The 23,098-nt window shown below is 39.3% G+C and overlaps 1 protein-coding gene across 3 annotated transcripts in view; it reads left to right on the top strand.

Annotated features, from left to right (window-relative positions):
* The window catches only part of SLC25A14 (solute carrier family 25 member 14), a gene marked incomplete at both ends in the record, with an annotated part of 48,145 nt that overhangs the window by 13,867 nt on the left and 11,180 nt on the right, over positions 1-23,098 (top strand). For all 3 annotated transcript variants that reach the window (XM_080718392.1, XM_080718394.1, XM_080718393.1), the window contains 3 exons: positions 3,667-3,761; positions 7,347-7,432; positions 19,371-19,466. In XM_080718392.1, the coding sequence (XP_080574518.1) occupies positions 3,667-3,761; positions 7,347-7,432; positions 19,371-19,466 (277 nt within the window). The remainder of the gene's footprint in view (positions 1-3,666; positions 3,762-7,346; positions 7,433-19,370; positions 19,467-23,098) is intronic.

Here is a 23,098-nt window from a genome sequence, read left to right as displayed (position 1 = left end):
TTCCAATCCTGTTTGAGCTGTTGCTTTATACTTATAACTACTAATGTATAGTTCTGCAATTTGGAAGAAGCTCAAAGGAGATATGAGTGAGAATATCTCCAGTTTATGAACATAAAAAGTTGAAGTCTTGGCTCCAGTACCTCCTTATTCATAAAATTAAAGATGTATCTGCAAATGTTAGGAAGTAGAGGTTTATTTTTAAAAAAATATTCTATGAGGTGGGTGATAATATGTAATTCCTTTCTGTACATTGTTGGATTCAATTTGCCAATATTTTCACAAGAATTTCTGTATCTGAGTTTATGAGAGATACTGGTCTGTTGCTTTCCTTTTTTGTACTGCTTTTTTTCTGGTTTTGGTAGCATTCTGGTTTTACTAGCCAAAAGAAGTTGAGAAGCATTCCCTCTTCCATTTTCTGGAAGAGAAATTGATATAAGATTGGAATAAATTATTTAAATGTTTGGTTGAATTTCCCAGTAAAATTGTGTAGGGTTGGAGATTTCTTTTTTTGTGAACTTTTTTTTTTTTGTAGTACTGGGGATTTAACCTAGGAGCATTCTACCACCTTATATACTATACTATCAGTCCTATTTTATATTTTTAAATTTGAAACAGGGTCTCACTAAGTTGCTGAGGGCCTCACTAAGTTGCTGAGGCTGACTATAAACCTGTAATCCTTCTGTCTCATCCTCACAAGTACTGGGATTATAGGCATGCACTACCACAACTGGCTCAAAGTCATATTCTTTAATGTCTTATTTTGGGCTACAAAACAAAGTACCATAGACTGGTGGCTTATAAACAGTAGGAATTAATTAATTAATTATGTGTGTGTTTATGTATGTATGTATGTGCATACTGGGGATTGAACCCAGAGGCTTTCTACCTCCAAACTATACCCTCAGTCCAGTTTATTTCTTATTTGGAAACAGGGTCTTACTAGGTTGCTGAAAGTTTTGCTAAATTGCCCAGGCTGGCTTTGAACCTGCATCCTCCTGTCTCAGCCTCCTAAGTACTAGAATTATAAGTGGGCACCACCATGTCTTTCTTTCTAATATCATCACATGGATTAGGATTTCAATATATAGCTTTTATGAGGGAGGGCAGATACAAACATTCGTTCCATTGCAACACTTATAAGACTTATTCAGATTATCTATTTTATCTTGATTGAATTTTGCTAATTTGTTGTTTTTTATTTTTATTTTTCATTTTTTTGGTGGTACTGGGGTTCCTGGAAGCCCTTCTACCTCTGGGCTACACTCCCAGACCTATTTTTTTTTTTTGGAAACAGGGTCTCTTAAGCCAGCGTGGCTGGCTCCGAACCAGCGCAATTTTCCTGTCTCCGCCTCCCAAGCGCGGGAATTACAAGGGTGCACCACCACGCCCGGCGTAATTTGTGTTTTTTGAGGAATCATATGAGCATAAATTTGTTTATACTATTCCCGTATCCTATGAATGACTACAGCATTTGTAGTGTTTTCCCATTTCATTCCTAATGTTGGTGATTTGTATTATCTATATTTTTATCTTTGTGAGTCTTTCTAAAAGTTTATCAATTTTGTATTTTTTTCAAAAAGCCAATTGTTGGCCAGGCGTGGTGGCACACACTTGTAATCCTAATACTTGGGAGGCTGAGATAGGAGGATCACATGTTTGCAGCCAGCCTCAGGTACTTAGTGAGCCCCTCCACAACTTAGTGAGACCCAGCTTCAAAATAAAGGATAAAAAAACAGGACTAAGGGTGTAGCAATGAGGTAGAATGTCCCTGAGTTCAATCCTCAGTACCATAAAGCAAAAACAAAAACAAAACAAAGAGCCAACTGTTAATTTTATTGATTTTTCTCTATTTTTCTTTTCCTTTTTTTTGTGGTACTGGGGGATGGAACCCAGGGGCATTCAACCTCCAAGCTATATCCTCAGCCCAATTTTTTATTCTTTATTTTGAAACAAGGCCTCAGGGAGCTGCAAAGGACCTCACTAAGTAGCTGAGGCTGTCTACGAACCATGATCCTCTTGTCTCAGCCTCCCAAATGCTGGGATTACAAGTGTGTGCCATGATGCCCGGCTTCTTCTTTTTTTTTTTTTTGTGGTGGTACTGGGGTTCCTGAAAACTTTTCTACCTCCGAGCTACACTCCTAGACACCTATTTTTTGTATTTTTATTTGGAAACAGGGTCTCTTAAGCCAGAGAGGCTGGCTTCGAACCTGTGGAATCCTCCTGTCTCCGCCTCCAAAGTGCGGGGAATACAAGTGTGTGCCACCATGCCCAGCCCTTATTTTTCTATTTTTAATTCAATTCAGTTGATTTATGTTCTTTTTACATTTTCTTCTGCTGCTTGTTTCAGATTTATTTTTGAAACTCTTTCATTTCTAGTTTCTTGAAATAGTAACTTAATTATTACTATTTTTGTTGCTATTCAGAAATAAATTCAGTGGCATTCTACCTCTGAGCTACTATACTTATAGACCTTTTTATTTTTTACTTTTATCTTTATTTTATTTTTTGTGGTACTGGAGATAGAACCCAGGGGCACTGTACCTCTGAGCTACACCCCCAGTTTTGGTCTTTTTATTTTCTGAAACAGGCTCTCACTGAGTTACAAAGGGCCTCACTAAGTAGCTTAGGCTGTCTGTGAACCACAATCCTTCAGTCTTCACCTCCCAAATGCTGGGATTACAATCGTGTGCCACCACGCCTGGCCTATTTTTTATTTTTTATTTTTATTTATTTATTTTTTGGTGGTACTGGGGTTCCTGGAAGCCCCTCTACCTCTGGGCTACACTCCCAGACCTATTTTTGTATACTTTTTAAAATTTGGAAACAGGGTCTCCTAAGCCAGCGCATGTGGCTGGCTTCGAACCTGCGCGATCCTCCTGTCTCTGCCTCCCAAGCGCGGGGATTACAAGTGTGCGCCACCACGCCCGACCAATTTTTTATTTTGAAACAAGGTTTTGTTAAGTTGCTGAGGCTGGCCTCAAACTCATGATCCTCCTGTTTTAGCCTCCCAAGTATTGGGATTATAGGCATGCTTTCCAATTGTAAGCATTTTATGCTTTAAATTTGCCTCAGCACTGCTTTGGCTACATTTCATCTCTTTTAAAAATATTTTATTAGTGTACTTTAGTAATACATCATTTTAATAGACTATTTTAATAGACTGGATTTAATTGTCATTCAGATCTATATATTTTTTTGAAATTTTCCTTTGAGGGCTAGGGTTAGAGCTCAGTAGAAGAGAGCATGCTTGAGGCCCTGAGTTCAGTCTCCAGAGAATTAAATCGTCTCAGTTAGGAAAATAACACAGAAACCACAGAGCGTATTGGCCTGCAATGATAGTTTAATCTTTACCATTCTTCCCCAATGGATTAGTTAGAAGTGTATTATTTAGTTTCCAAGTTTGGGTATTTTCCTTTTTGATTTCTAGTTTGATTTCCTTATGGTAAATGAATATACCCTATGTGATATTTCAGTTCTTTTAAATTTGTTGAATTTTATGACCTAAGATATGTGCTATATCTGTCAATTTTTCATGGTTGCTTGAAAAATGCATATTCTGTTATTTTTGTGTGAAACCAGATTAGTAACAGAAATGAGCAGACTGTCTAGATGTTTATAATCAACAAATTTATGTTAAGATTAACCTTTCTTTCTCTTTTTTGGCAGAATTGCTCCTGCTTTATTAAGACAGGCATCATATGGCACCATTAAGATTGGGATTTACCAAAGCTTGAAGCGACTATTTGTAGAACGTTTAGAAGGTTAGTATATTCAATTCTCGCTTTTGAGGTGAATCTCAAAAGGATTATTGAAATCATGCCTAGTTTGATATGTCCGTTATATGATGCCTGAAAATGGAGGGAGGTCACTGCAAGGGCAAAATGAGCTTCTATTGGCTTGGGATAAATCCTTGCAGAGAGCCGGGCATGCTGGTGCATGCTTGTAATCCCAGTACTTGGGAGGCTGAGACAAGAGGATCAGAAGTTCAAAGCCAGCCTCAGCAAGTAGTGAGACTCTCATTAACCTAGTGAGACCTTGTTTCAAAATTTAAAAAAATAGCATAGGGCTGGGATGTAGCTCAGAGGTAGAATGCCCCTAGGTTTAATTCTCAGCACTCAAAAATGAAAAGAAAAAGAAAATCCTTGCAGAGGTGATATGTGGGACAGGGGGATGTGTTCTTCTAATTTGTCAACTTTTTCAAGTGGGTGTGGTGGCACATTCCTATAATCCCAGTATTTGGAGGGCTGGGCTAGGATAGCAGGTTTGTCAAGGACAACCTCAGCAAGTAGTGAGACTCTCATCAACATAGAGAGACCTTGTTTCAAAATAAAAATAAAATAGGAGCTGAGGGTGCGGCTTGGAGGTAAAATGCTCCTAGGTTCAATAACCAGTACCACACAAACAAAAAAATTGTACTCTTTCTATTAATGACAAAAGACTTTCGATTATCCTTGAGGAAGTATGGAATAGTTATGTCCAGAAATTAATGGTGTCCTTATCAATCAGAGGACTTTAATTATCAGGCATTTTGTAGTTGCAATTTTTTTTTTTTTTTTTTTGCGGTACTGGGGATGATGGAACCCAGGGGCATCTTACCTCTGAGCTACATCCCCATGCCCTACTTTTTTTTCTTTAGTTTGAAAGAGGGTCTCATCGAGTTGTAAAGGGCCTTACTAAGTAGCAGCTGAGGCTGTCCATGAACCATGATCCCCCTGTTTCAGCCTCCCAGATGCTAGGATTACAAGTGTGTGCCACCACACCCACCTCTAGTTGCCAATTTTGGTAAGCTTTGTTAGATAGATTAATTTGGGCTATTATGTTCTAGATTGTGATGTACCTATGTCCACTTACCCATATTTAGTATTATCATATGTCTATTTGCTGCTGCAGCATATCTAGCCTGATATGTACTAAAAGATCTGGGGCTATTGTATGGTTGGGAATAGTTAGAGAGCTTTTTCATTAGTAATGTCCTTGGAATCACTTTATTGTCCTATGTCAACTTTTTCAGCAGCCTCTTTGGTAATCTTGAAGGATTTTCTTCCATGTCTTCCTAAAATAATTTTCTTTCATAGATTTTTCACTTGGGCTTAGTTTCTATTGTAGGCTCTTCATGGTGGGAAGAAATGATGAAGACTGCACTTTCATTGTAGAACAAAATGCTATGTTTTCTCTATTTTCTACCTGAAAGGATTTAATTGTAAGTTGTTGCTGTTTTGATTGAGGGTATAGTTCCGTGGTAGAGTGCTTGCCTATGTGTTGAGGTGTTGGACCTATGCCCTCTTCAAAATCAGATACTTTCAGCCAGGCGTGGTGGCGCACACTTGTAATCCCCGTGCTTGGGAGGCGGAGACAGGAGGATGGCGCTGGTTCGAAGCCAGCCACGCGCGCTGGCGTAAGAGACCCTGTTTCCAAATAAAAAAATATAAAATAGGTCTGGGAGTGTAGCCCGGAGGTAGAAGGGCTTCCAGGAACCCCAGTACCACCAAAAAAAAAAAAAACAGATACTTTCCCTAATATTCAGAAACTAAGGAGAAAAAGCGTCATAGGAGGAACTCTAGAGGAAGAAGGAAAAACCATAGATGAGTAAATAAGGTGACCTAACTGAGGGGGAGGAAGGGGGGATGAAGGAAATTCCCTATTGTTCATGAGGTACATTCATAAACATATTGAAGTTAATCACTAAGCCAAACAAGAGGAGGGAGAGGGGAGGGAATGAGGTGGGAATTGGGGAAGGGCTAAGTGAGTGATGTGTGCATGTATGAGTCTACCATCTTGTACCCCATTAAGATGTATGACAACAATGCACCAATAAAAATAAAAAATAAATGAAAAATAAAAAATAGCCGGGCGTGGTGGCGCACGCTTATAATCTCCGCGCTTGGGAGGCTGAGACGGGAGGATCACACGGGTTCGAAGCCAGCCTCAGCTACTGAGGCTTTCAGCAACTTAGTGAGACCCTGTTTCCAAATAAAATATAAAATAGTTCTGGGAGTATAGCCCAGAGGTAGAAAGCTTCTGGGTTCCACCCCCAGTATCACCAAAAAAATAAAAAATAAAAATAAATAAATAATAGAAGATAGCTAAGGTCAGCCAAAATTAATATTTAGATAATTTTTCTGTTAGACATAAGATTTTATATTTTCACATTCAGTTTCCAAATCTTTACAGTTGAGGATTATCCATAAAAGGGCTTAGAAAACATGTACTTTAGTTGAAGTGTTTGATGGGGAAATACCATACTCTGAATTCATGTGGGATAGTGGACAATTTTTTTTTTGGTGGTATTGGGGATGGAACCTTCTACCTCCAGGCTACACTCCCAGACACCTATTTTATCCTTTTTTATTTGGAAACAGGGTCTCTTAAGCCAGTGAGGCTGGCTGCGAACCTGCGCAATCCTCCCGTCTCTGCCTCCCAAGCCCAGGGATTACAAGCATTTGCCACCACACCCGGCGGATATTGACAATTATTTAGAAGAAGAGAACATGTTCTAGCATCCTTTAGAAAAGTGATTTTTATAAATAATCATATTTTATAATTTTTATATATTTGATACTGATTTGGGTTCTAGAAATATTTGAGTGTCTGTACTTAAAAAAAAATTTTTTTATTGGTGCATTGTAGTCGTACATCTTAATGGAGTACATGATGGTAGAGGCATACATGCACAGATTACCCAATTGCCCTTACCCAGTTCCCACTCCATTCCCTCCCCGATTCTTCCTTCTCACATTTGGCTTAGTGATGGACTTTGATATGTTTGTGAATATACATCATGTACATTAAAGAATTTCCCTCTTCCCCCTCCCATCCCTCTCAGTTAGGTCGCTTTATTTGCTCATCTATGGTTTCTCCTTCCTCATCTAGAGTTCCTCCTATTACCCATTTTCTCCCTAGCTTCCACATATTAGGGAGAACACTCAATTTCTTACGTTTTGTGACTAACTAATCTCATTTCGCATAATGTTCTCCAGTTCCATCCATTCTCCTGTAAATGACATAATTTTGTTCTTTATGGCTGAGTAAAATTCTATTGTACACATATCCCATAATTTTATAATCCATCCATCTGTTGATGGACATCTTGGCTGGTTCCCACCTCTCCGCATCCTCACCAGCATTTGTTGTTGATTGTATTTTGAATAATTGCTATTCTGTTTGGAGTTAGGGGAAATCTCAGGGTAGTTTTGATTTGGATCTCTCTGATTGCCAATGATGTTGAGCTCATTTCTAACGTCATCATCTAATGTCATCCCTCTGACCAATGTCTTCCAGTAGCTCCAATATTCTTTTCTCAGTAATTAGCACCTAATAAATAGATTATTTTTTAATTCTTTTTACAGATGAAACTCTTCTAATTAATATGATTTGTGGGGTGGTGTCAGGAGTAATATCTTCCACTATAGCCAATCCCACGGATGTTCTAAAGGTAAGAGATGTCTGCAGTGTGATTTGAAAAGAGCACAAAGCTTTAAGGCAGACTTGGTTTCAGAGTACTTCTTTGTCCACTCCTAGCTGTAAAATGTTGTCTAAATCTCGTAACTACATTAAGCTTCATTTTTCTCATTTGTTAAATGAAGATAATGCAGTACTTATAGCATAGAGTTGTTAAGAAATTTGTATACACTTATAGAGTTAAGAATTTTGTGTACAAGTTAGGTGCAGTGGTGCACACCTGTCATTTCAGTACTTGGGAGGTTAAGAAAAGGGGATGGCATGTTCAAGGCCAGCATGTGGTAGCTTAGACACACATACACACACACTCTGAGACACACACACACACACACACACACACACACACACACATACACACACTGAGACGCACACTCTCTGCCTAACACTGTTCTTGGTATTAGATACTCAATAAATAGCAGCTAATTTAGTATGATATATATTTTCCATTGGTCTTCAAACTGGGGTATGCAAGCCCCTGTAGGTTATTTTTAAACATTTTTTTTGTGATATTGAGGATTGAACTCAGGAGCGTGTCTACTTCTGAGCTACACCTCCAGCCCTGTTTTATTTTTTATTTTGAAATAGGGTCTCACAAGTTTCTGCGACCCTTGCCAAGTTGCTAAGGCTAGCCTGGAATTTGCTATGCTCCTGTCTCAGTCTCTCAAGTACTGGGATTACAAGCATGTGCTACCACATCTCGCTTCTTCTAGGTTATTTTTAAGGGTGCTGTAGTTTTAAGGGAATCAATTTCCAGATCACTTAGCTGTATTTGTATATTTTTTTCTAAAACTGGTCTGAGAATACATCTGTATTTCTAATAGCCCTTTTCCAATTTTACAAAAGGCATATCTCTTACCCCTTCCAAATATTTATATGGTATGTTGACCTGTGGTATAAACTGGGATATCAAACAAAGAGATGGATTGAGGTACAGTTTTTGGAAAAACACCTTTTAATAAATAAGAGGGTTACATCAGCCGGGCGTGGTGGTGCACGCTTGTAATCCCTGAGCCTGGGAGGCTGAGATAGGAGGATGGAATGGGTTCGAAGCCACCCTCAGCTACTTAGTGAGGCTCTCAGCAACTTAGTGAGACCCTGTTTCCAAATAAAATGTAAAAAAGGTCTGGGAGTATAGCCCGGATGTAGAAAGCCTCTGGGTTCCACCTCCAGTACCACCAAAAAAAAAAAAAAAAAAAAAAATGAGGGTTACATCAAATCTTAAATGTGTCTGTCTTTCCCTATTTATATTAAATGTGTGATTTGGCTTTAAAAGTGGTATATTTTGCTTGTGTTGAAATATTCTGAATTTGGAACGACGACATTTTGTGTTAGTGGTGTTGATTTCTTAAGAATATTATTGGAGCTGGGCATGGTGGCGCACACTTGTAATTCCCGTGCTTGGGAGACAGAGACAGAAGGATCGCGCAGGTTCGAAGCCAGCCTCGCTGGCTTAAGAGACCCTGTTTCCAAATAAAAATATAAAATAGGTCTGGGAGTGTAGCCTGGAAGTAGAAGGGCTTCCACGAACCCCTATACCACACACACAAAAAGAATATTATTGGATATCTTTAAGATTTTATTATTATGTCACAGCAGAATGAAACCATTAATATCAATTTCATCTTACTTTACCTCATAAAATGGTAAATATTTCCCATTTATAACTTATTTAAATTTATGATGAATTAAAAATGCTAAATATAAAATTATTATGTATGAAGGTCCTGAGTTTTTGTTTTATGCTTTAGTTTTTCATTGTATTGGGGATTGAATCCAGGACACTACCACTAAACTACATCTCCAGCCTTTTTCATTTTGAGACACAGTCTTGCTAAATTTCCAGTGTTGGCCTTGAATATGTCATCTTCTTGTCTCACCTGCTTGAACAGAGTTACGGACGTGTGATCCCAAGTTTTTTCTGTGTATGTATTTGTTGTTTTACTGTCAATTTGACACATGTGAACCAGAGCATTTACAATACTTGATATACTTTGAAGAGAATCATATACTATATTCTTAGATATAACCACAGAACAATTAAAACTATATTAGGCCTTAAAAGATATCTGAAGTATGTATTATTTCAATATTCATTCATTTAGTCAGGTGTGGTGGCGCACGGTTATAATCCCAGCATTTGGGAGGCTGAAACAGGAAGATCATAGTTCGTGGCTAGCCTCAGCTACTTAGTGAGGCCCTCTGCAACTCAGTGAGACCCTGTTTCAAAATAAAGAATAAAAATAGGGCTGGAGATGTAGCTCAGAGGTAGAATACCCCCTGGGTTCCATCCCCAGTACTGCAAAAAAAAAAATTCATTTATTCACAAACTAGCATTTTTATTATTTTCTTTTTCTTTTTTGTGGTACTAGGAATTGAACCCAGAGGCATTCTACCTTTGAGCTACACCCCCAGCCCATTTTTTTTTAAATTTGGAAACAGGGTCTCGTTAGGTTGATGAGAGTGTCACCACTTGCCGAGGCTGTCCTTGAACCTGCCATCCTCCTGTCGCAGTCTCCTGAGTACTGTGATTACAGGCATGAGCCACCATGTCCACCTTATTTTTTTTTTCTTTCGTTGTTTTATTGAGGCAGGATTCATTCAAGGAAAGGCAACTTTGTTTTTGTGTGTGAGCTTTTTTATGCTGGTTAATATAAGACTTATGAATTAAATGTTGTCTCATCTCCTATATCCAGGAGTGAATTCATGAAATTCTCAAAGAGTAATCTAAAAGAACAGGTCCTATTCTTAAAAATAGCCAAAGTGAAAAGGGACACAATAGCTTGTCTGTTTGAAGGGCAACTACTGGATGTTCAGTTTTATATAATAAAGATTATTACAATTCTAGGAGATTAGTCAGAATTTAAAACAACATTGCATACAGGTCAGTCTTGAAACCCTAAATATCTTGCAAATAACTAAATGAAAAGTTTACATCTTTTCCTCACAGTACCAAACTTATAAATACAAACTAGTTAAAATGCGTGTGACCTCAAGTTTTAAAAATATTTTATTTTATTTTTTTGGAAGATTTAAAGTTTATTAAAAAAGATAGAAATACAGAAGATAGTTACAGCCCCATGCCAGAATGGCATTGGGGGGGTGGCCCAAGCCAATTCACCACCCAAAGATATAGCATGTGGACCAGACTTTTTATACCCATGACCTCCATCTTGTTTACATAATTCTGACTAGTAAACATCCCTGTAAGGTACCTCCCCAGCAAGGTGTGGCAAGGTGTCTCCTTTCATGAAGGTTGACCCTTCCTCCCATCCTAGCTAGCTTATCTAATCATGTAGATCTGTCTTTAGATAGAGAAAGGCCTAGTTCCCCTCTCCTCTTGACTTGCTAATTACCTTAATAGTTGCCTGCTTTTAGGCAGAAACCAAGTCTTTTCACAGATTTGCCCCTCACCCAATTTTTAAAATATATTAATAATTATAGCTTTCTCAAATCTTCCTAGGCCATTCCCAATACTGGTATATTCCCCCCTCTGTCTAGTAACTTCCTGACACCTGTCAGGCCAAAGGTAGATACAGAAAATACATTTTGATTTTTACAGTTATACAAACATTAACATGAGCTAATTTCCCATCAATTTTCCCTCATTTCTATCACATGAATGTACCCCTTAGCAAAGGAATAAGGACGTCGAGTTGGTCATAAACTGCTTCAAGCTGAACAGGGATGAAGTTGGGGGCCCCAGCTTTAGGGTAACATTCATGCGTGTAGTTGGCATGGGGGAATCAGATGGGTTTGTGCCATGTGTGTCTATGACCATCCTCTTGTGTGCTCATACCGCCATCTGACGTCTGAATGCTTCAACCCTATGAGACGACACTCACAATACAGGATAACCATGAAAACCTAAACATAGCACTTAAATGAGAAATTAAAACCTGTTTTGCTGACTTAGGCTGAAACACACAAAAGTGGGATGTATTAAGTTTATTTTGCACCATGTGAACCCAGAAATTAGTACAGTGAAGACCTGGAATAGGCTTTGAGGTAATTTGAATAAAGATTTTTAGATGATTTCTTATATGTTATATCATTAGGGTACTGTTTTTGAATTTTAATATAGATGTCAGTATCTAATAGAGTGGCTTGAGGCTGAATAACAGAAAAATTGGTACCCATATTACCAGTCCTATGGGAGAACTATGTTTTGCCCAGCACTGTAATATTAAGGAATATTCTATTGCCACTGTGTCATTGCTGTAGCTAAAGGCTGTAAGCTCCGTTAGCAACTGAACATGTAACAATTGGAAAAAGACCAAAAGTGAACTGCTTCATTGTTTAATTAATCCAGAAAAATGAGTATAAGTAGGAAAAGTGAAAAGACACAAATTTGAGTGCCTGTATAATCCTGGAAATTAATGGTTTTGACTCCATTGAAGACAACCTTAACCACATAATTTAGAAACTATGGGCCAAACATAAGTTTAAATAAAATGGCCTCCAGAGGTCTAAAGAGAGGTAGACTTACTAGAAACCTATTTATTCCCTCTTAACTATTAAAACCATCTTCACATATGCAAACAAGTGTACCACAAACACTTTACAATTTGCTTTAAATGCTTTATAACTTGTTTTAACCCTCTGATTTTTATCCTGGTCCTTTGTTTCCCATTTGGGGCAATCTTAGGATAAACTTTACAATATGCTTTCTTAGTCTCGCAAAATTTCCTTTCTCTGTATTACCAAAATATAAAGAAATACATCTATAGACTCTCTACATCTGTCTTTTGTTGTTACATACAAGCAAATCAAAAAACCATCCCATTTAATAATGTTGTTTAGATACCAGCAATTTTTAAAAACCCATTTAAAATATTTAGGTGTTATTGTAACCTTATGAAGTTAAGATCACTTTAAAACATTGCATTGTGTATTTTCTCAATTTATTAACTGAATTATAAGACATTAGGTAAATATCACTAGCACCTTAAAACCTTAGTTCTGCAAAAGGAATAAAATTCAAAAGACAATGCATAACACATTTGATCATATAACTTAATAAATGTATAATAGATTACCACAGAAATCCACAACATCATAAGCATCACGAGTGTCTTAAAACATTAATTTTGTCAAAGAAGAAAATAACTTTATTTAATCACATCTCACAGGGGTCTAATTGGACGACTTTTCTGAAGTTACCATTTTAGCTAAGACTGATTGAGATAAAAAAAAAAATCTTTGAGTGCCGGGCGTGGTGGCGCACGCTTGTAATCCCCGCTCTTGGGAGGCAGAAACAGGAGGATCGCGCAGGTTCGAAGCTAGCCCCGCGCGCTGGCTTAGGAGATCCTGTTTCCAAATAAAAAAAATGCAAAAATAGGTCTGGGAGTGTAGCCCGGAGGTAGAAGGGCTTCCAGGAACCCCAGTACCACCAAAAAAAAAAAAAAATCTTTGAGCAATAACTTTAGTGCAGCCAGCAAAAGGAAAAAAAAAACAAAAAACTTTTGTTTTCCTGACATTATATCTCCTTGTTAGCAGAGGAGCTGAAATCTCTGGTATGGCTAAAATGGAAGAATGGAAGGTCACCCTGGACCCAGCAGGCTGAATCTTGAGTAAAGAGATGGTTTAGGGCTAGCCTGATATGCCCTCCACCCTGGCTAAGCTTTAGGACCTTGGGCCGGGAAAGAAGGGCAACGCCTTAGATCTGGCCTCTGAGATCTCACTGTGATCGCCTGTGGCTTTGTTTTAGTCTTAATTTAGGTGGTGGGAATTGGGAGGACTCACTGGGAACCTAGGTCTGGGGACCCCAGTTCCGAGGGAACTGGGGGCGCTCAGCTGTTTAATGGTCCCCCTTTGCACCGTGAGCCAGGCCTCGGAGGGCCTTTTTGGCCTCCTGGTTGAGAGCATTTACTCCAGAGATGCCCTTGCTTTCCACCCTTAAAAAGACTTGAGCCTGGGCTTCTGTGCTTGGCCAGAGTCCTTTCATGGCTTGTCCGTCTGTCTTTCCTTTTCAAGTCCCTGTTAAACCGAATTGGCAGCCTGCAGTTGTAGACTGTGTCTGAAGATGGCCTCCTGTTCTACCGGGTAAAGATTTAAGAATGCTAACACCTATTGTTTGAGTTGGAGATGTCTCCCTACACTCAGCCCTTAAGAAAGAACTGCATATGGACAGATCGAACCCTAAACTCTCCCCTCCAGGTGGTATAAGGAGGCCCATAGGCAGAACCAATTGGAGACTGATCTGGTTGCACTAAGACCCTGAGGATCCCAGGCTGCTGAAGCTGTGCCTGGGATGCTCCGGCTTTACTGTGGCCGGGTTCAAGTGCTGAAGAACCTTTGCATTTTGGGAATTGTCTCAACCCTGCAATCATTAAAGAAATCTGGGTGGTCTCTGAAGTTAAAGAACAGCTGAAGATAAGCTACTTCCATCTATCTTTCCTCCTTTTTACCAAAGATCTAGTTTCCGAATAGTGTTATAATTTAAACCTCCCTTACGGGGCCACATGTCTCTGTCCCCCAGTGCATACTGTGGCCATACTTGGGTACAGAAAAAAAATGAGAGCTTTCTTTAGCATTTTGGGATCAAATTTTCCCCAGTTTTGGAGAACACATGCAAGTAGAGATCCGGCACTCACTTTGGATTGCTGGGATCCCCCTTGAGAGAGAAAGGGTGTGGTTTTAGTGGCCTGTCTGGGCAAGGTCGCCCACCCTTCCCAGGGCTTCCCACTCAAAAACCAATTAATTACCCTAGCATTTAGGATATTGCTGGAATTCCACCTAAGACAGAGAGAGGTATGCGTGGCCTTTCTCTGTCTGGATGAACTTCCCTGCACCCCTAAAGCTAGTGGCCCAGCCAGGGGCGTCCAGCTGGGACCGCATGGAGCAGTTAAGTGGCATCACTGTCCACCAGAAAGCCAGTGCAAGCTTGAAGTTGTAGCCACCTCCCTTCTGCCTTGCAACTGAACTTCCACTGTGTCTATCCCATCTCTCAGTGAGGTTTTCTAGCTGAAAATATTACCATTTAAAAATGATTTTGTTAATTTGCCTCCCTGTAACTATTCCAATTTCTGAGGGGCCTAAGAATTCCAAGCCGCCAGAGGTCAGGCGTGGCCTCCTCCTGAGCTTCCTCCCCTGAGGGCTTCCTTATGCAAATGGAGCTTTAACTGCCCATTGAATGCCAGACAGTGCCTCCCAAACCTGCCTGTTATTTGGTTGAAACTTTTGAGGAGGTTTTTTTTTTTTTTTTTTTTTTTGAGCTTTTGGAAAAGCTTAACTATTCAGGCTCTTGGGACTACCAACTGCCATAGTTCACAGACCAACAGGTGCACGTGGCCACAGTTGCTAATGGCCACGCTTCCCAGACCCTGCCACTAAAAAAAAAAACAAGTTAACTTATCTCCCTAGAACCTGTTTCAAACTACAGAAAAAAACTCACTACTATTTTAGAAATGGGTGCTGAGTGGTGTCTCCTGTTTGGGGAGCTTTCTGAAGGTAGGCCATGGGCATTTCTTTTTAGATTTAACTTTGTATAGAGCTTTTAAAAGACTCCCATCTGTGATATGGGCAGAATGGATAGGCACTCATTGGGCCTATCAAGCCTACACTATTTAATGGGCAATGTGACCGCTCTCCTGGAGATTCTGCCGTAGCTAGTCCATGGCAGGGGGTCTCCACGGTTCCAGAGAGCCTTTTGGTGCCAGCAATCCAGTCATCTGTCAGGATCTGGTCCCGTTTTGGGGAGGGTTACTGACCTTCAAGATGCAGTGGCTTTCGGGCCACCAGTGAGATGCCCTGGAATTCACTTTCAGAGATGCCGTGATGCAAAGGCTGCTCTGTAGTTGTTTTAAAGTTCAACAGCTCAACAGCTGGAGCTAAAGCTGCTGCTGCCCACCGACCCATAGGCCAAGAAGTCCCATGAAAAGTACAGAGCCACGTGCCCCACGTTGACCCAAGACGTTGGGCGCCAAATTTGTTATAGTTTTGGCACCCTTAGAAAGGGGGAAAGCTAGAGCTTAGAGTAAAGCACCACGCCACAGAGTGACATAGTGGGATGACCTGGAACAAAGTGAGCCCCGCGTGGGTGCCAAATATGTTATGGTGAAATATGTTACAGTGTGGGAATGTTATGGTTTTGGGAAAACTGTCCCCGGGGACCCCTGTTAGGGTCCCAGACCCTAAAACCACAACAAAACCCAAAAAACAGAAAAACCGTGGGTTCTTGTCCTGAGCCAAGGATAAGTATACATAGCTCAGACACTTGCTGAAGAGTTAAAGAAGTTTATTAAAAAAGATAGAAATACAGAAGATAGTTAGAAGCTGGGCGTGGTGGTGCACACTTGTAATCCCAGCATTTGGGAGGTTGAGACCTGGAGGATCGCGGTTCGCGGACAGCCTCAGCTACTTAGTGAGGTCCTCTGCAACTCAGTGAGACCCGGTTTCAAAATAAAAAATAGGGCAGGGGGTGTAGCTTGGAGGTAGAATGCCCCTAGGTTCCATCCCCAGACCCGCAAAAAAAAAAAAAAAAAAAAAAAGAAGATAGTTACAGCCCCATGCCAGAATGGCATGGGCAGCGGGGGTGTGTGGGGTGTGTGTGGTCCGAGCCAATTCACCACCCCTTAAAAATATTTTAGAAGGAATATGAGAATAAAGTAAGAGGACACATACTTCAATTTCCTGTTCCTCTGAACTCTGGCAAAATTACAACGATTACCCCATGCTGTGATCTACCTTTTCCTTTCTTATGTCTTAGTAGGGCTGAGTGATGGTGGGCCTGAGGTGGATAAGCGTGTCACAATATTAGACTGACTGTGCCCATATGATTTCTAAACACTTTTGGGCTACTCAGTCTTTTTCACTTATTCTTGGCCACTTCTTTTTCCTGTCCTCAAGGATATTTTAAATATTCAGGCTTTTTTTTTTTTTTTGGTGGTACTGGGGTTTCTGGAAGCCCTTCTACCTTCGGACTACACTCCCAGACCTATTTTATACTTTTTATTTGGAAACAGGGTCTCTTAAGCTAGTGAGGCTGGCTGCGAACCAGTGCGATCCTCCTGTCTCCGCCTCCCAAGCACGGGGATTACAAGCATGCGCCACCACGCCCAGCTTCTAACTATCTTCTGTATTTCTATCTTTTTTAATAAACTTCTTTAACTCTTCAGCAAGTGTCTGAGCTAGGCTTTTTTATCTTGTTTTTCTTTCTCTTAGCAAACTGTCTGTACTCATCTTTTTCCTGTCCTTTTCACCCATCAGCCATAGATTTATTTACATTTACACCTTGTCTGTACTTTGCTTCTACTGTTCATGATTCTCAAAATGTGATTCTCCTGACCTATGTCATTGGCATCCCTTGAAAACTCCTAAGCTTGCAAGTTTGCAAGCTCCACCCCGTTCTTACTGAATCAGAAAGGTGGGATGGGGCCCAGCAGTCTTGGGGATTTGTATGTGCGTGTGTGGTACTGGGGGTTAAACCCAGGGATATCCTTCTACTTCTGAATTATACCCCCAGCCCTATTTTAGTTTTTTTACTTTGAAACACTGTTGCACTAAGTTGTGGAAGGCCATGCCAAGTTATGATCCTCCTGTCTCAGCCTCCAAAGTACTTTTTATACCCCCCAACCCTTTTTATGGTTTATTTTGAAACAGGGTATTTCTAGATTGTTGAGCATGTTACTACATTGCTGAGGCTATCCTCTGAAGTACTGGGATTACAAGGGTATGCCACCATGCCTGGCAGAAGTTTGGTTTTGATAAGCCCTTCAGAAGATTTGGTACATGATCAAGCATAGAAGTCATTGGCTTCACTCTGCTTTTACATACTTGTGTTTTTATTAAGGACTTTTATCTATTTTATCCTCTTTTTATCCTCTCTACTGCTCAGCATACCTCAAATGATAAATATGTTCATCTGCCCTAATCTACATCCTCCTAACCCTTTGACCTGAAATCATCACTTTCTCTTCTTTCCCTCTGCTACTTGTTTGAAACTACTTTTCCCAGGGTCAGATCAACAGCAGTGTCAACATTGTCCACTCTAGTGGACATTTTAGTTCTCATCATAACCTATTTTGACCAATGTCTCCTGCTTGAAGTTCTCTTGTTTTGATTCAAATGAAACCATATTCCTTGGTTTCGTTTGTAGGCTTCTTTTGTGTGTGTGCGCACATACCTTAACTTTTTCTCTTCATTGAAATGTCCATTTTTAGCTCTTTTCTTCTCTATATTCTCTCCCTGGTTGGCCTTTTTCATTGTTAAGACAGTAGCTCTCACTGTAACAATTAGGGTATAGGCTAAGCTGTAACAAAGAAATTCAAAATTATAGGCCTCAAGCAAGATATGAGTTTATTTGTTCCTAGAGGTGAGGTGGTCATCCTTCATGCAGTCATCCAGGACCCAGGTTCCTGAGATTTTGCTGCACCGCCATCTCCTAGGGCATCGTTGGAAAACTATTATCTGTGGGCTTGTTTCTGGATGATGCTGTCTGTTAAGTTAAATTTTATTGAAACATAGCTACTATATCTGTTTCTGTATTGTCTTCGGTTGCTTTCCTACTTTCATAGCAGAATTGAGCTGTCATAAGAGAGTCATTAGCGGATCCCTTTTCCCCTTGTATTGTTTTAGTGTGTATAACTGAAGTTGGGTCACTATCACATCTGTATTTCAGCTTATGGGGAGATAAGAGAGCCAAAGGAAAGTCACTTAGTTTTGTTTTGTCAAAAATAAAATCAGATTAAGTTAGCAGAAATTGAAATTTTATTGTTATACAATAAGAGAGAGTACAAATCATGATCTAGGAGACTTCAAGCAATTGGTAAGAAGTTACATAAGTTCATAATGCAGAAAGGAGGAAGTACAGTTGTCCCTCAGTATCCATGTGTGAATTGGTTCCAGGATCCTTCTTTCATGAATACTGAAATCTTTGGATTGTCAAGTCCTATATATGAAATAGTGTATTTGGATATAACCCATGCACATCTTTTTGTATACTTTATTCATTCATTCATTCATTCATTTATTCATTTATGATACTAGGAATGGAATCCAGGGGCTTTTCTGCCTCCGGGGTATACTTCCAGACTATTTTATACTTTATTTGGAAACAGGGTCTCACTAAGTTGCTGAGAGCCTCACTAAGTAGCTGAGGCTGGCTTTGAACCTATGCGATACTCCTGTCTCCGCCTCCCAAGCGCTGAGATTATAAGCGTGCACCACCACGCCTGGCCTCTTATATACTTTAAGTAATCATCAGATCATTTTTAATGCTTATTTTAAAATAAAGGCTATGTAGGTAGTTATACTGTTGTTGTTTTTTCCAGGAATAATGACAAGGAAAAAAGTCTATACATATTCAATGCAGATGAAGTTTTTTTCTGAATACTTTCCTTCAGGGATTGATTGAATCTACTGATAATAGAACTATGGATTTGGAGGGCTGATTATATTTTGACCTTTTTTGATTGGCTGTTATATATTATCATTATTTTTAAGTCAAACAGTTGTTTAGACTGATTTGTCTGTAATTGATTGGTTTCATTTCACTGAATCATGCTGACAAAGATGTAAAGCTTATGTTTTTGTGTTTATGGTTAGAGATAGTGTTTGGGGGATATCAGTTTAAGTTTAGGTGGTTGGCCTTGGAGTATAACTCTCCATTTTTATCTCGAACAGTTTAAATCATTTTTTGTGTGTGGTACTGGAAATTGAATCCAGGGGAACTTTACCACTGATCTATATCCTCAGGGTTTTTTTTTTCTTTTTTCATTTTATTTTGAAACAGGGTCTTGTTGAGTTTCTGAGGCTGGTCTTGAACCTGTGATCCCTCTGTCTCAGCCTACCAAGTACTAGAATTAAAGGTGTGTGCCAGCATGCTGGGCTCTTTTTCCTTAAATTTAAATGAGTCATACATCTCATTTTGGTTCTCTCTCTCAGAACAAAATGTTCACCTATTCTTATTTTAGATTCGAATGCAAGCTCAAGGAAGCTTGTTCCAAGGAAGCATGATTGGCAGCTTTATTGATATATACCAACAAGAAGGCACCAGGGGTCTGTGGAGGGTAAGCTGTCTTTTCCTGGTATTGTTCTATAATCTCATTTCTTAGAATTTGCAAAGGATATTTTTTTATGTATAGCCATGAAGTTGTGAATTATAACTCCTCAAACAAGGTAAGAAGCTCATCATCTATGAAAGGACCAAAACTTATCACAGGTGTTTATTTTTGCTTAATGTTTGGGCTTGCATGTGCAAGAAAAGTTATTTTATTTAATATAACCATTTTGGTTTGTTCAAAATTCATAGTGAATTTAGTTCTTCAATGTATTTTTGCCAGTTTTATGCTAATAGCAATATTTGCTACCTAAAAAACCTTTTAATGTTATAAAAAGTAAAAGATACTATAAAATATTAAGAAAATACAGAAATATAAAAAAGAAAATTCTAAAGTCATACCATCTCAAGATAATCACTGCTAATATTTTGTCATAGCCTGTTGCGGTGGTGCATGCCTATAATCCCGGTACTTGGGAGGTTGAAACAGGAAGATCGTTACTTTGAGGCCAGCCTCAGAAATTTATTTATTCATTTATTTTTATTTATTTATTTTTTTGGCGGGTCTGGGGATGGAACCCAGAGGCATTTGAACTCCGAGCTACACCCCCTGCCCAATTCATTCTTTCTTTCTTTCTTTCTTTTTCTTTCTTTCTTTCTTTCTTTCTTTCTTTCTTTCTTTCTTTCTTTTTTTCTCTTTATCTTTCTCTCTCTCTTTCTTTATTTTTTTGCGGGTTTGGGGATGGAACCCAGGGGCATTTGACCTCTGAGCTACACCCCCTGCCCTATTTTTTATTCTTTATTTTGAAACGATCTCACTGAGTTGCAGAAGGCTTCATTAAGTAGCTGAGGCTATCTGTAAACCGCGATCCTCCGGTCTCAGCCTCCGGAATGCTGGAATTACAAGCGTGCGCCACCACTCCCGGCTTTTATTCTTTATTTTGAAACCGGGTCTCACTGAGTTGCAGAGGGCCTCACTAAGTAGTTGAGGTCGTCCATGAACCACGATCCTCCTGTCTCAAGCCTCCCAAATGCTGGGATTACAAGCATATACCACCACTCCCGGCTCAGCCTCAGAAATTTAGTGAGATCCTGTTTCAAAGTAAAAAGGGCCGAGGGGTATAATTTGGAGGTATAATGCCCCTGGGTTCATTTTCCAGTGCCACACATACACTCATTTTTTTGGTCATAGTTGCTATAACTTTTTAATCTGTTTTAATCACTGGATAGCATAATAGTAAATAAGAGCACTGTAGGATATACAGGAGAGTGGTGTGGGAAATCTATTAATAGACTTCTAATAAAAGCAAGAGCTTTGCTGTTTATTCCTTTTTAAATTACCACAACTTCTTTTTGTTGTTGTTGTTGTTGTTATTGTAGAACAGGGGATTGAATTCAGAGGCTCTACCTCTGAGCTATACCCCCGGTCCTATTTTATTTTTTTATCTTGAAACAGGGTCTCGCTAGATTGCTTAAGTCTCGCTAAGTTGCCGAGGCTGGTTTTGAACCTGAGTTCCTCCTATCTCAGCCTCCCAAGTACTGGGATTACAGGTGCGTGCCATCATAACTAGATTCTACAAATTCTTATTGTAAAAAATTCAAACCTAAAAAAGTTGAAAGAATTGCTATGAATGATACTTACTTATGAGCTTATGACCTGGATTACATGACTGATAATATTTGGCCATATTTGCTTTATTTCCATCCATATACATACACATAAGTACATTTTTTTTGCTAAACTACATGAAAGCAATTTGTAGACATAATACTTACCTAAATACTTAATTATGCATCTCTTAAGAATAAGAATATTCTCTTAAATAGTAACAATATCATTATCATATGTAAGAAGATGAACAATTCCTTAATACTTAATATTCATCCACATAAAATTTTATCTATTGATGAGTCCAGGCTAGTTTTCTTCTTTTTTTATTTTGTGGTACTGGGGATTGAACCCAAGTAATTCTACCTCTGAGCCACCCCTCAACCCTATTTTATTATTTATTTTGTAAAAGGAGTCTCACTAAGTTGCTGAGGCTGGCCTCAAGTCTGTGATCCTCTTGTCTTAGTCTCCCAAGTACTGAGATTACAAGCATGTGCCACTATATGTGACTCAGGCTAGTGTCCTTAAAGAATGTTTCTGTGTGGTATATAACTTGTTCTTCTATTCCCTGTATTTCCTCTAAACTGGATGCTGAGATCATTGGCTACATAATATTCATGTTAAACATTTTTTGGTAGCCAGGCATGGGGGTGTATGCCTGTAATCCCAGTATTTGGGAAGGCTGAGACATGGGTTTGAGGCACAGGTTTGAGACCAGCCTTAGCAAATTAGCTTGGCCCTGTTACAGAGTAAGATTTAAAAAAAAAAGGGCTGGGGGCATAGCTCGGGAGGTAGAATACCCATGGGTTTAATCTTCATTACCAAAAAAATTTTTTAATTAGAGCTTCATAGCTGATATTGTGTATTTCATGCTGATTCATAGCAACAAGTGCACAATGTTTGCTCTATGATTACTGATACCAAATTTCATTACTCAGTAAGATGATGTCCACCAGGTGTTGCTGTTGTAAAAGATTTTTTCCAGTTTGCAATTATCAAGTAGTCTGTGGGGTGATATTCTAAACAGCATGCATTATAATTCTTAATAACTGAACAGAACTACTTTTATGATCTAGGCTACTTATATGATCCTGGCACATAACATAAAGAAGCAAAGTACATTGTGTTCTGTATTCTTTTGAGACAGATATAACCTTTCACCCAATGATCATAGTATTCATTAATGATCCTTGAGGTTTGCTCTTTGATAACAGCAGCATGTACTTTTTAAATTAGTCTAATTTAAAGCCAGAATATAGAGCTAATTACAACTTTTTCAGAAACTGATGCCAAGGGTCAAAGGCAAAACAGTAAATAGAACTGGAGATTTGTCAGGGGAGCACAGTTGTTTTATTTTTCATTGTAGTATAATATACATAAAATGTGTCCTTTTTTATTTTTTAATTTTTTTGGTGGTACTGGGGTTCCTGGAAGCCCTTCTACCTCCTGGTTACACTCCCAGACCTATTTTGCATTTTTTTATTTGGAAACAGGGTCTCTTAAACCAGCGAGGCTGGCTTCGAACCTGTGCAATCCTCCTGTCTCCGCCTCCCAAGCGCGGGGATTACAAGCATGCGCCACCACGCCCAGCTTAAAACGTCTCCTCTTAATCATTGTGTGTGTGTGAGTGTGTGTGTGTGTGTGTGTGTGTGTGTGTGTGTGTGTGTGTGTAATACTGGGGATTGAACCCAGGGGCATTCTATCTCTGAGCTACATCTTCAACCCTTTTTAATTTTTGTTTTTGAAACAGGGTCTTGTTGTTGCTGAAAGCCTTGCTAAATTGCTGAGGCTGACTGCAAACCGATGATGGTGATTCTTCTGTCTCAGCCTCCCAAGACTTAGATTACAGGCATACCCAGTCCTTTAAATATTTTTTGTGTGGGGCATATACTGGAGGTTGAACCCAAGGATGTTCTACCTCCCAGCTACACCCCAGCCCTAGTTTTATTTTTTAGTTTGAAACAGGATCCCACTAAGTTGCTGACAGCCTCACTAAGTTGCTGGGACTGGCTTCCAACTTGCATTCCTCAAGT

This window comes from Muscardinus avellanarius (assembly GCF_963383645.1).
Source record: "Muscardinus avellanarius genome assembly, chromosome: X".
Lineage (NCBI taxonomy): Eukaryota > Metazoa > Chordata > Mammalia > Rodentia > Gliridae > Muscardinus > Muscardinus avellanarius.
The sequence above is the reverse complement of the archived record's forward strand: the minus strand, read 5'-3'. Positions and strand labels throughout refer to the sequence as shown.